At 34.9% G+C, this 13,677-nt stretch overlaps 1 protein-coding gene across 1 annotated transcript in view; it reads left to right on the forward strand.

Moving 5' to 3' along the window:
- The window catches only part of LOC105311209 (ankyrin repeat domain-containing protein 26-like), a 71,756-nt gene that overhangs the window by 21,992 nt on the left and 36,087 nt on the right, over window positions 1–13,677 (forward strand). Inside the window, 8 exon segments of the mRNA XM_023526983.1 lie at window positions 3,606–3,666; window positions 3,756–3,909; window positions 4,048–4,112; window positions 7,786–7,868; window positions 9,571–9,664; window positions 10,954–11,211; window positions 11,666–11,729; window positions 13,289–13,358. Of these exon segments, the coding sequence (XP_023382751.1) occupies window positions 3,606–3,666; window positions 3,756–3,909; window positions 4,048–4,112; window positions 7,786–7,868; window positions 9,571–9,664; window positions 10,954–11,211; window positions 11,666–11,729; window positions 13,289–13,358 (849 nt within the window).

Consider the following 13,677-nt stretch of genomic DNA (forward strand, 5'->3'; position numbering starts at 1 on the left):
CCTCTGCTTCATCTAATCTGATATTGATTTCCTTGAACAAATTCTTCATTTCGGTTATTGTCTTCTTCATTTCTGACTGGTTCTTTTTTGTGGTATCTATGTCCTTTTTATGTTTCTATCCCTTTGCTGAAGTTCTTACCTAGTTCATCTCTTCTACCCCAAAGTTGATTGAGCATCCTTACAAATAGTATTTTGAACTCTGGTAGATTGTTGACCTCTATTATGTTTAGTTATTTTTCAGAGTTTTTTTTTCCTGTGCTTTCATTAGAAACATGTTTCTTTATCTCCTCATTTTTGCTGTCTCCCTGTGTTTGTTTCTACATATTAGGTAGGTCTGTTAAGTCATCCAGTTTTGGCAGAGTGGCCTTATATAGTTGGTGTCCCATGGGGCTCAGTGGCAACATCTCTTTGTCACCTAAGCCCAGTGCTCTGGAAATGCCTCTTGTGTGGGTTGTCTGTGCCCTTCTGTTGTAGTTGAGCCTTGATTGCTTTTGGTATGTCAGTGTGTGGAATTGACTTTCTGCTACTAAATGTGAGGAATGGCCGTGATTATAGTGGATGAGTTGTTTTGTATGGGATTGGCTAGGACAGGTCTCTGGTGTCTGCTGAGTCCATTCTTTGGGTGTGTCATGTGTGGAGCTAGCTGTATGTTGCTCTGGTGTGGTCTAATGCTGGTGACTAGATGTGTTGGTTCTTGAGCCTCTTGGGATAGGTCCCTGTGCAGGCCCAGGTCAGCTGCTGCTGGTGCCCAACCTAGGGTTACCTTGTAGAAGCTACAAAGTGATCCGTGGTTAGTAGCTGCCTGTGCTGGGCTTGGAAGCTCTCGAGCTGTGCTGCAAACGGAGGCCACTTCCAACACTACTGGGCTGGTGGCTGCTAAGCAAGAGGTACAGAGCACACAGAGGTGTAGACCTTTGAGAGAGGCCAGCTGCCTGTGAGTAACAGCCATTGGCCCCGTTTAAGACCTGCGTGTAAGTTGAGTGGAGCCAGTTCTGAGAGAATCACCAGAGTGGGGCGAGTTTGATGGACACTCAGATTTGGAGCCTGGCCACACCTGCAGGCTGGGTTGGTGAGGGCTCAGCAAAGCAGCAGTGGTGCCAGCCTGCTGGCGGTGTGGGAAGGGGTTTACACAACGAAACAATGTCGCCCACCTATTGGTCTGAGGAGTTAGGACTCAATGAAGGAACAAATAGAGGGAGAGAGCCGCCTTTTCAGCCCTTGCCCTGAAGCTGGGCAATTCAGTTCCCTTCCAAATATACCTGATGTCTTTTGAGCTGCTGCCCAGCATCGGAGCTCAGAGCTTGTGCCTCTGTTAGAGAGTAAGTCTGTGCATGGGCCTTTCATGATAAACTCCTGGCACTCTAGCAGCCACCCTTCTCACCTGGACTGAATCCCTGCTGGGTTTTACAGGCAGATTTTGTGGATACTTCTCTTCCCAGTAATGATGCTCCCACCTGGGAGTCTGGTGTGGGGCTAGGACTCTTCGCTCCTCAGTGTGGACCTCCACAGCTGAGCTATCCCTCTTTGTTTTTAACCACCACACGTGCGTGTGGGTCCAGCCCATTCCAAAGTCTTCAGCCTTTTACCAGTCTTGACCTGGTTTTTCTGTATATCCTTAGATATGGGTTCTGTTCAGCTAGTAATCAGGTGGTTCTCAAGGCTGGTTGTTCCATAATTTCATTGTAATTTTGATGTGGTTGTGGAAAGAATCAATCATAGCATTTACTTATTCCACAAGCATGACAGAAACCAGATATTTTTGTACTGTAGGTGTTAAAAATGATCTACCCAGAGTCCGTATATCACATTCTGAAATTTCAGATGTTTTTTTATAGTTATTTAAATACTCATTTAAAAATCCTTGCATCACTATAAGCTACTAGAGGTTAGGAAACATAATGTGCATATCCTGGAGGACCTAGGATAAGGTCTTGTATGGAAGAAGCATTTGAATAGTTTAAATGTAAAAAAATGAACAAAGGAAATAGTGTTTTGCATAATAAAATGTTACAAGTCATATATAAGGTATAAAATATCAAAATAAAATCTATTTGAATACCTAGAAATAAGGCTTAAACTTATATTCCCTTTTAATGTGTAAGACTTATAAATTCAATTGAGCTATATTTAGGAAATATGGCATAAATAAGAGGAAAATAAATAATAAGTGATAAGGTAAGAAAGTAGGATATATTTTAGTGTCCTTCAAACGTGAATTTAAGATTCTAGATTAAAATTGTCAGCCTTTACTTAACCCCATCTCAAATTGCTTTAAATACATATTTTCAAGCCATACATTTCTTCTTAGAATTTTGATTACCAAGTACTTCCTCAAGTGGAAAGTAGATGCGATAGGAACATTTCTTTTTCTAGTTTTTTATCTCTTTAGTGGTAATTTATAGCTTTCAGATCATCATAGATGACCATGTTCTAATAGTTAAATGATTTATTTTATACTGACACAATAAACTTTTTATTACTGTAGTATTTATAAACAAATAATCATAGAGCAATATAAGTATTATTACAGAATCTCCTATGAACAGAAGCCTTGTTTTACATATTTATATATGTTTATAAATTTTATATATATTTTTACATGTAATATATGTACATATTTTATCAAATTTTCTGTTTATATATAACATATATAGTTTATATATAATTTATATATTTTTATAAAATAGTATATATTTAATATGTAATATAGTAAAAATATATAAAGCAGAGGCTTTTGTTCTTAGTATATTCCCATATATATTGATGTTAATAATATGTATACATATATATACTGAAATTATATATATGTATATATTTCTCCACATACCTTATTGTACTTATGCTTCTGTTTTTTTCCCATGCTTAGTTTTATACTTGATTGACTGGCCATATCTCACTTTTCTCCTTCTTCTTCATTCTCTACCTTTTTTTTCTGATTTATCTCTAGAATAATTTTTTATTTGCAGAAGAAATTTCTTCAGTGTCTGTTTTTCTTTGGTACGTCTCTCTCTGCCTCAATTTTCAACCTATGTGGCCCTGGTTTCCTGTTTAGTATTATTGGCTTACATTCATTAATTATTGCCTCACAGGTTTATTCTTTTTTTTCTCTTTATTAGAAGGAGCTGAATTTGAACAATCTATGGTTTTGACAAACAGAATGTTTGCTAATCCAACCCATCTACATAGGATACTACTAACACCTAAACTCTCGTATTTTCCCCCACAAGAATTAGTTCATGTCAATAAAAATCATGCAAACACATTTCAAAAGATAACAAATAATTAATTTCAATTTCTTAATGTTAGTTTTTGTTTTGTAGTACTCTAAACTGCCTCGGGGTAAGTTTCATAGTTTAATGGATATCATGGTACTTGGATAATAATCATTTAGTGGTCAGGAAAGTAATATATTTGGGTTACTATGTCCTCTGTCATAATCCTCAACCCATGAGAAGATGTAGGTTTCTGTGGGGCAGAACTGGGATACGAATCTACATGAGAACGATTCCAAAGCCTGTGTTCTTTCTGTGAGATCACACAGTAATGGTGACTATTATCATTCTTGTTAGCAAATGTGATACTTAAAGCTATGAATTTTCTTCTAGAATGTCGTGAATCCAAGCGTAGGAAAGATAATGTCTGTTGTTCAGCAAGCACTGAAAAACAGTAAGTTATTTGATGACTGTTTCTTACGTCATTCACTGACTCGAAGTCACAGATATTTTCACATACTCTTTACTTTGTTTTTACTGTAGTAGAAGAAAAATATGGCACTTTGAGGAACGTGAAGGAGACCTCATCTGAGGACGATCAAGCTCATCGCGAAAATGAAGATGGGAGTGCAACCCTTCCCAAACCATCAACTGCAGTACAGGTTTGTTCGCCTCATGATTTTCCATATAATGAAAAGTATCCCAGCAAGAAATGAAAGTGCTCCAAATGATAATAGAAAATAAGCGTAATAACAAGAGAGAGAGAGATATATATACAAGATTGGGACTTATAAAAGTTCTTGAAAGTAAACAATTCTTATTTATGCCGTTACAGAAGGAAAGAATTAGAAAGCACTAGACAGTACATGGGGAGATTGGGACTTATAAAAGTTCTTGAAAGTAAACAATTCTTATTTATGCCATTACAGAAGGAAAGATTTAGAAAGCACTAGAAAGTAGATGAGGAGGGGGGTGAAGGAGAAAAATTCATTTGAGAAAGGCAGAATGAAAATCAAGATTTAATTAGAAAGTCAAGATGAGGAGATTATTATAAAGATGCAACAGAAATAGGGGGTTAAGGGAGAGCCAGAACCTGCCAGATTATAAAATTTGATAACAATTATTTTAAAAGCAAATTAAAAAAATAAAGCTAGGTAATGAAAAAAAAATGCTCAGACTTTTCTCAATGACTTATAGCTGATTTTTATGAGGAACTGAAGGAATATTTCATTCTCATATTTTTTGGTGGCTGAAGTTTTAATTAAAAAAAATTTTTTTTTAATCCTCACTTATAAGCTCAAGTTCATTCCTATTCTTTCTCTTTGACCTTCTTCAAGCCAATTTGAGAGTTCCGTGGTCTGTTAGGTACACACTGAATCTGCTTGTCTGCTCATCCAACATTCAAATGTAACCTTCTTTCCCTTTAACCTAATACCACCGCAGCTTTTCCATCTCTTGAAAAACACTTTTTAAAATTAAATTTATTAGGGTGACCTGGTTAAAACAATTATACAAATTTCCAGGATACAAGTCAATAATACATCATATGTATTCTGCATTGTGTGTTCACTACCCAAAGTTAAATTTACTTCCATCACCTTATATTTGACCCCCTTTACCCTTATCTGCCTCCCCTCTTCCCTCTTCCCCTGTGGTAACTACTGAACTGTTGTCTGTCTATGGGTCCCTGTTCATCTTGTTCATTTGTTGCTGTCAGTTTTATATCCCACATATGAGTGAAATCATATGGTTCTCAAAGTTTTCTGTCTGAGTTATTTTACTTATCAAGATAATCTCAAGATCCATCCGTCTTGTCAAAAATGACATTATTTCATCTCATGGTCTAGTAACATTCCATTGTATATGTGTACCGTACCTTCTTTATCCAATTACGTATCAAGGTGCATTTCGTTTGTTTCCACATTTGGCCATCATGAATAAGGCTGCTGTGAACATCGGGGTGCATCTATCTTTATGGATGTTTGCAAATTTGGGGGGTAGATACTCGGAAGAGGGATTGCTCGGTCATATTCTAGTTCTATTCGTAATTTTTTGAGAAATCTCCATCCTGTTTCCCATAGTGGCTTTACCAACTTACATGCCAGGAGCTGTGTCTTAAGGGTTCCTTTTTCCCCACAACCTCTCCAACATCTGCTATTACTAGTTCTGTGGTTGTTATTCATTGTGGTTTTGATTTCAATCTCTCTAATAGCTAGCGATGTTCAGCATCTTTTCATATGTTTTTTGGCCATTTGTTGGTCTTCTTGGGAGAAGTGTCTGTTCAGGTCCTCTGCCCATTTTTCACTGGATTTTTTTTTATTATTATTGAGTTTTATGAGTTCTCTATACATTTTGAATAGCCTCTTATCAGAGGAGTTTGTTGCAAATAGCTTCATTCATTCAATTGGTTGCCTGTTGTTTTGGTGCTTCTTTTGCTGTGCAAATGCCTTCTAGTTTGATATTTTCCCATTCATTTGTTTTTGCTTTTACTTTTCTTGCCTTTGATATCAAATTCATAAAATCCTCTCTAAATCCAAGGTCCATGAGTTCAGTATGTATGTTTTGTTCTATGCAATTTATTGTTTCAGGTCTTATATTTAGATCTTCGATCTATTTTGGGTTCGTTCTGGTATATTGTTACAGATAGCAGTCTATTTTTGCTTTTTGCATGTGACTTTCCAATTTTCCAAGCACCATTTATTGAAAAGGCTTTTCAAAAGGTGAGAATTTGACTTCTTCATGCCCAATTTGGATGCCTTTTGTTCCTTTCTCTTGCCTGACTTCTCTAGCTAGGGCTCTCAACACCATATTGAATAAAAGTGGTGAAAATGGGAAACCATGTCTTGTTCCTTATCTGGACCGTTAAGTATGTTAGCTGAGGGTTTGTCATATATGGCCTTTATGATGTTGAGGTACTTTCTTTCTACACCCATTTTATTAAATGTTTTATTCAGAAATGGATGCCGTATTATCAAATGCTTTTTCTGCATCTATGGATATGATCATATAATTCTTTTTCTTATTTTGTTTTCTTATATTCATGTTTACATTGCTGCCAGAAGGATTCTTCTAAAATATATTCGAGACAATGTAACTCCTGTGTTATTTAATGGCTTCCCATTACACGAATGTAAAATTCATGAGCCAGCATGACTCTTGCCTTGTTTGGTCTGACTCTGCTTCTTCAGTTTTACCTCTCCATTTCATTCTCAATGTTCCAATTTTACCATATTACTTGGGTACACTGACTTACCTCATGTTTTGCTCATGCTGCCCTTTCTAGAATGCCCTTCCTGACCGCCCTCGTACTTAGGTTATCTTTCAAGGTACAGCCGCTATCTTTGTGCATTTCTTGAGTATGTCAGTTATAGCTAACTGCTGTCTCCCTTACTGTACTTTCCTTACTTCAGTTGTAGACGTAGCAAAGGATATTTTCTGTTCTTACCGTTTTCATGTATCTCTACCCTACTAGAAGATAGGACACAAATTTTATTTCTATTTCTTGTTTTTCCCAGGCTAGTTCCTATAATTTGATAGAGAAAAAGTTTATTGTCTTCCTGAGTGAGTGAGTGAGCGAGCTAGTGAATGAATACGATGTGTTCTGATGTTGGGTTTTGGTTTTGTTTTCTTTTATTTTCATAGGAAGAAGAAACAAAGCCAGCAACTGGAAATGAAGAAAATGGTATTAATATTATCGAAAGTGCTCCACAAAAGCAAACAAATAATGACATTTTGATTTGTGCTGATGGAACACATGAAAATGATACAAATGGTAATTTGGTGATGATCTATCAATTTGTTCTATGCTTAAATGCTGATATAAACAAATCTAAAGTGTGTAAATCCAAATATTGTATCTATTTCTTTAAGCATTTCTTTTTGCTGTTTTTCTTCAAAAGTATCCCAACTACTACAACTTTTTCTTCTTGTAAATGCTTCACCCCTCTGAAATTCTTTTCTGCTCTTTTTTACTTTAATTTTATTGAAATATTTATGATTGGAGATAGTCTTGTATATATATTTAAAATTTATATAGTAATAAATGCTCACATGAATGTATCTATAACTACATTTTATTATTAAATGTCAGCATTAGGTTTGGGAAAAAAGGAAGATGAAGAATCACCTTGGGATTCTGAGATATTGTCTTTTATTATTTTAAATATCAGCATTGAGTGATGTTCGAACACAAAAGTATGCTTTGACTTTACTTTCTCACCTCTGCATTTCCCATACGAATTATTTTCTCATGTTTTTTGACCTATAATTAATAAAATTACCATTGCTAAATAGAATAATACTGCATAGTGCAATTTTGCTAACTTGTAAGATTTGCTTAATGAAATTAGTACAGTGTAGTATAAAATACTGAGGCTTCAAAGTTATAAGAAATTAGTTTGGGTTCTGAAGTTTATCTAAAAAAAGGAGAATTATTCCAGCTCAACCTATGGCCAAATGTATGATTCTATGGTGTACATGGATGTGTGAATCTTCCAACGAGTTTCTGAAAAAGAAAAAACAAAACAAAACAGTTTGGATTGTAGTTTTTTTTAATATCTTGGAATTTGAAAAGGTAATGCTAGGGACTTTGAAGTTTTATTATATTCGGATGGTCATGTTGTTCGCAAAGACCATTTGCAGAGAAGGGAAAGCGTGGTGAATGGTGATAATATGTAGGATTATACTAACAACAATTTGGTTAGTTGAATTTCGATAAGTGACGAGTTTGGGACAGCATGCATTGAGTACCTTTATGGCAATCATACTTGTTCTAAGGTAGGCATAAAGTAATGATGAGCTAATCTAAGGCGACAGTTATAGAAAGAGAAGAAGAACACAAACTCTTAGCTACAGGCATCGGCCGCCTCAAGGGTCAAACACTGTATTTGAAGTCCAAGACATGGTAGTATCCTTGATCACTCACTCACTAGCTGCTAGATTTGGGAAAACTTATTTTTAACCTGTTGGAATGTCAGTGACCTCATTCATAATAAGGATACTAATCTTACCTTTTAGGTGTGTGTAATGAACCAATGTGGTAACCGATGTGAAAACATGTAAACGGTAAAGTGTGCTATGGAAATGTAAGACAATGATCACAGTGTATTTAGTGGCTTACTAACTATTGAGGACTTTTTTGTAAACCTAAAGGACAATAAAATGTCAGTAATGTCAATAAAAGAATGGGAATGTTAGAACAGGCATGTGGATTTTGAATCTGGAGGATGTTAAGTTTCAGTAGACATTTATGGGATATATCCTGTGGGTACATAGTACTTTAGTATTTGAGGCTTTCTTGGTAAGATCATAAATGTGTGATCCGAACTAATTGTCTGTTCTGGAAGACCCACTATGTGCTGGGCAGTGAGACCTTGAATCTCGAAATTGAGGGGTTAGGCAGTAGAAGTAGGAGCAAAATCACAAATAATCCATTTTATGTCACTCTACGTGTTTCATATAAAAAAATGTAGAGAATGTTAGGTTACAGAATATTGGGGAAGTTTATAGTTGGAGTAGGGCTGGGAGTGGAATTGAGGTGGTCAAAAAAGATGTTTCTGAGGGTGACAAAAGCTGCCAAGAGAAGCATGAGAAGGCTCCAGTCACGTGAAGGTCTCAGAGAAGGACATGCTGCAGAGGGAACAATGGATCACATCTGCTCTGCATTTTACTCTGTTATCTTAGAAGGACCAGGAAACGAGAAGTGGGTAACCATTATCATAACATTTTTATTCGTGTTTTTGCATGTAGAAAAGAAATAAAATATGCATAATAAGTGCCTGGCACATTTTGAATTGTTAATAAATAAATGCTGCTATTCTTCCCCTATAAAGCTTACTGTACTTTTTTGAAGAGTTCCGTAATTGTATGTAAACTTTTTGCTGCTATTTAAACATAATTTCAAGAAAAGTTTTACTTACCGCTTTGCCATTTCATTCAATCATTTTTTTCTATCAAAATTTTGTCAAATAATTGTTAGCTTTTTGCAAGCCCTCATTTACCTACGTGAAACAGATTCTACAATGTTCTGTTTATATTCAACATGACATACTCCAAGGTTTCTTATCATGTCAAGTGTCTTAGTTCTTGGTTAAAATGTGCATATAAATCAGTCATTTGTCTAGGAAAGTATTTACTCTAGCCTTCCATGCTCAAATTTTTAGTCAGTAGCCAAATGAAGACTAAGATAGTCTTGATCTAGATAGCATGCTATGAGTTTTTCTATTTAAATGTTTCTGTTTACAGTACAAACTTAACTTATTTTTAAGTCTTATGGCTTTTAAAGTAGGAAATTCAGATATTTTCTTAGAAAGATATACGAAATATTAATGCATCTCATTATTAATATAAATTTTAACAGAGTTTCGCTGCAAGTGTTCCAGGAAATTACATTGTTTATTTACCTGAAGCTGCAGAAGAAAGTGGAAAAAATATACCAAATGGACAAGTAGAAGGTAAGAACTTCATTTTTTTAAAAAAGTCATGTGACAGAATGTTGACTTAAAACACTGATACTCATATAGTCTTATAAGAAGCTCGCCTACTCAATGCTGTTACACTGATAATCTTAAGCCAACTATATGTTCTGATTATCAGACTGTGTGTGTGTATGTGTGTGTGTGTGTGTGTGTGTGTGTGTGTTTACAGTATCTTTGTTTATTAAAAATGAGAGAAGTAGTTAAGCATAATGCATATTTGGTAGACATAATCTTTTAAAACAATAATTTTAAAACTTTTTGGCTTAGGATTCTTTCATACTATTAAATGTTATTGAGAATTCCTATTGATATGTAAAATATTAGGAACTAAAACCAAAGAATGTAATTACAAGCACACACAGTCACACAGTTCATTATTAGAGTTATAATGTTACCACATATCATGTCTGTACAAAACTCCACTGTACAATTATAAGAGAATGAAAGTGAAAATGGCCAATGACATTTAGTATTCCTGTCAAAATAGTTTTGACCTCTTGGGTCCCCTGAGCTAAGGGACTTTGGGACTCCAGTGATTCTCAGATGACACTTGAGAATCACAGGTCATACGTGTGAAATGATAAAGGGAAACATGCTTTAAAGGTTCACTTCTACATTTGTTGCTTTTTTCATTCACTTGTTTTAAAAAGCATAAATCTGAGAATTTTGTTTTAAAAACAGGAAAGTATTTTTGTTGTACATTTATCGCCTGTCTCATGGTACACTGTACTCTTTGGAGCTAGTGTGGACTTAGCCTGATCCTATTTTTACACAGAAATAATGAGGTCACCCAAGGCTGTCATTTCTCATATAAATTTGTTATCTAAGGCATAAAAAAATAAATTCTGAAGATTTTGGTGCATTCAGAAAAGACCATCTTACTGTAATTAAGTAGTCTCTTATTTGAACTAATACCTTTCATTAAAAGTCTTTAAACTGTGAATGTTTGTCATGTATACTTAAACTTAGAATAAATATTTAGACATAAATTTTGATAATAACAAAAAATTCATGCCCCAAAGAATCTTTATTATTAAGCAAAGCTTTTACAGAAAAAACTATGTAATAGAAATTGCTGAGAGACGATAATTAAACCTATGTGAACGGTTAAGTATAGGACACATCAAATAAAACGGACTGTGAAGGAGTGGTGAGTTTGGGGAGACAGAATGACATGGGACCACATCTCAGAAGACAGAATTTTTACCAGTTAGTCAAATTTGTGTTATTATTTACATTGTAATAAATGAAAACTTTATTTTCAGATTCTTCAGACTGGGATTCTACCGGTTTGCCCAGCAATCATGAGACTCGTCAAAGAACTGGGGATTTGAAAGTTGATGATAAATGTCCGTTTGTATCACAGTCGATGACACCAAATCAATCAGCTTCTACAGACTTTGGACACATGACCTTAGAAGATAAAGAAACGACGAATATTGGAGCTGTGTTTCTAATAGGGTCTCCTAGGCTCCACAACCTGCGTGAATCACGGCTACCAGAAAAAGGAGAGAGCAAAGAAGGTAATAAAGACACAAAAAGAGTTTAACCCTAGACCACCTCCGGGTGGCTTCACCACACTTCTGAGTTTTCAAAAATCCTTTTGTGGCAAAATCTACTTTATGTTTCCTCTGTTTATATAATGTACAACCAAACAGAATACCTTTTAAGAAGACATTTGCTTTCGTAATCTAAACAAAGTAACATATATATGAATAAGAAAGAATTAGAAGAAAGATGATTTTCATTTAGATTAGTACTTAGCATTCACTTGGGAGTGGGTAGCAGGATTTTCTTTTAGAACTTTGGAACTCGATGGGAAAACTGGATAGGGATCTAAAGATTGCCTACTGAAACAAAATGTGTTTTTTTTGGCTTTATTTTTATAGCACTAAATCCACAAGCATTAGTTGGAACTATGCTCAGTGTAACCGAAAAAGCACCTTTTTGTATTTTTGATGCCTTTATATATTTTAGAAGTTGCTTTTTCAGCAGGAATGGGAATCATCGAGCATTTGCTACATAGTCCTTCCTCTCAACTGTATCCACATACTTTGTAACCTTTTTTCAAATTTATTTTTCACTATATTTATTGGGGTGACTTTGGTTAATAAAATTGTATAGGCTTAAAGTATACAATTCCATAATACGTCATCTGTATACTGCATCGTGTGTTCATCCAAAGTCAGATCTCCTTCTGTCACTATATGCTTGACCCCCTTTACCTTTTCTACCTCCCTTCATCCCCACTTTTCCTCTGGTAACCAATAAACCCTTTTCTGTGTCTATGAGTTTTTCTTTGTTTGTTTGTGTCTTGTGCATTTATTGCTTTCATTTTTATATCCCACATAGGAATGAAATTATATGTGAAACTTTATTTTTAATGAATAAATAGTTCACAAGGAATACTGGTTTTATGGCGTGCTGTATCATTTAAAAGATATATGACAATCAATTTTAATTCTACTAGGATACTCATTCTATTGACTGACAACATCTAATATGTGTTTCATTTTCTGTGTCATTCATTTAGTGCCCTTTATCAGTTGTATGATAAGGTCTTAAGTAAATAAAACATATAGTACTTGTTTCACCCCTATAGTTTTATTTTCCTTCCATTCCTTACCTGTACAATTAACATTGTGTTTATAAGAGATTTCCAGTTATCTCCTAGAGTAGTGACTTCAAGCTATGAATTCAAAGTTATTTACATATCTATACAACCCTCTTCTTCATGAGCCCAGGAGATGCAAGAAGCAGGACTTTTAAAACACCAACACAGGAATATGTGAAACAGAAAAAACTACAAAAGAAGTTCAAGCAAATGAAAAGAGTTCACGCAGTTCATTCCACTTTGTATTTGATACCTTTTACAAAGCAATGAGTAGTGTCTAGTTCTCCAAGAATCCAGGATTTGTGCAGTTTTCATTGACTAAAGATTTATTCTATACTGGCCCAGTATAAAATAAATATAATGTATAAATATATATATTATGTAAACAGAGGAAACATAAAGTATCTTAAATATTTCTGGAAAAATTTCCTCAGTTCGGTTCTGGACTATCTTTATTTTGCATATTGCCTTTTAATTCCTCTCCCTCCATTCATATACCCTCACATTCATCACTACCACATCATTTAGAGTGATGGATCAAATGAAAATAGGACGAGGAAACACTCATTAAACCATATCGCTCTCCTGCTATCTTAAAGTATACATAAAGCTTTTATAATCTGACTTCTTCCAAACCTTCACCTTGAACTCTTTCTACTATCCACTCTTTCTTCTGGCATTACTGAACTGCAAGTGATGCCCTCCTCACCGTTCCTATGTGTTAGACAAAATGTACCCTATTGTGTGCTTCTCTCCCTGTCTTGATGCAGCCTTGCATGCTCTCCCTCTTTCCCACCCTTTATCCCTTTGATTCTGGCTAACTTCCCTGCGAGTCTCAGCTCAGGCCTTCTCTCCAGAAAAGCCATTCCTGACCCTTCATCTGTGTTATTTAAACCCCAGTGATGAGTCCTGAAAGATTAAAAGAAATTTGTCAGAATAGTAGGGGAAAACATTTCAGATATAAGGATGGGTGTAAACTGATAAAGGCATAAAAAGAAACTAATTTCGGAAACTGTGACTAGTGATGCAATTGAAGCTTACGGTGCTGTTAAAAAGGTATATATGGAGTACAGTATGGTTTTATATGTTGTACTGTATTTCTAAATTTTGTTTTGTTTCTCATAGTTTTTTCATTGATATTGGTGAATGAATTTCTGAATGAATTTTTGAGATGTTTTTATGCCTTAAACTTTGTAACTAACATCTATTATTTGACAAATGGTTTGTTGAAGTTTTAGATAATTAGAAGTATTTCTTAAGGATCTAAATAGTCAGCTAAAGATTAAGCTTAATTTAAACTCTCAATTGATAAAATGTTATTTCCTGTTTTTCATAAAAATAGCTTATATCTAATCGTTCTAAGGAGTTCATTTTA

Source organism: Pteropus vampyrus, unplaced genomic scaffold, assembly GCF_000151845.1.
Source record: "Pteropus vampyrus isolate Shadow unplaced genomic scaffold, Pvam_2.0 Scaffold1000001933, whole genome shotgun sequence".
Taxonomy (NCBI): domain Eukaryota; kingdom Metazoa; phylum Chordata; class Mammalia; order Chiroptera; family Pteropodidae; genus Pteropus; species Pteropus vampyrus.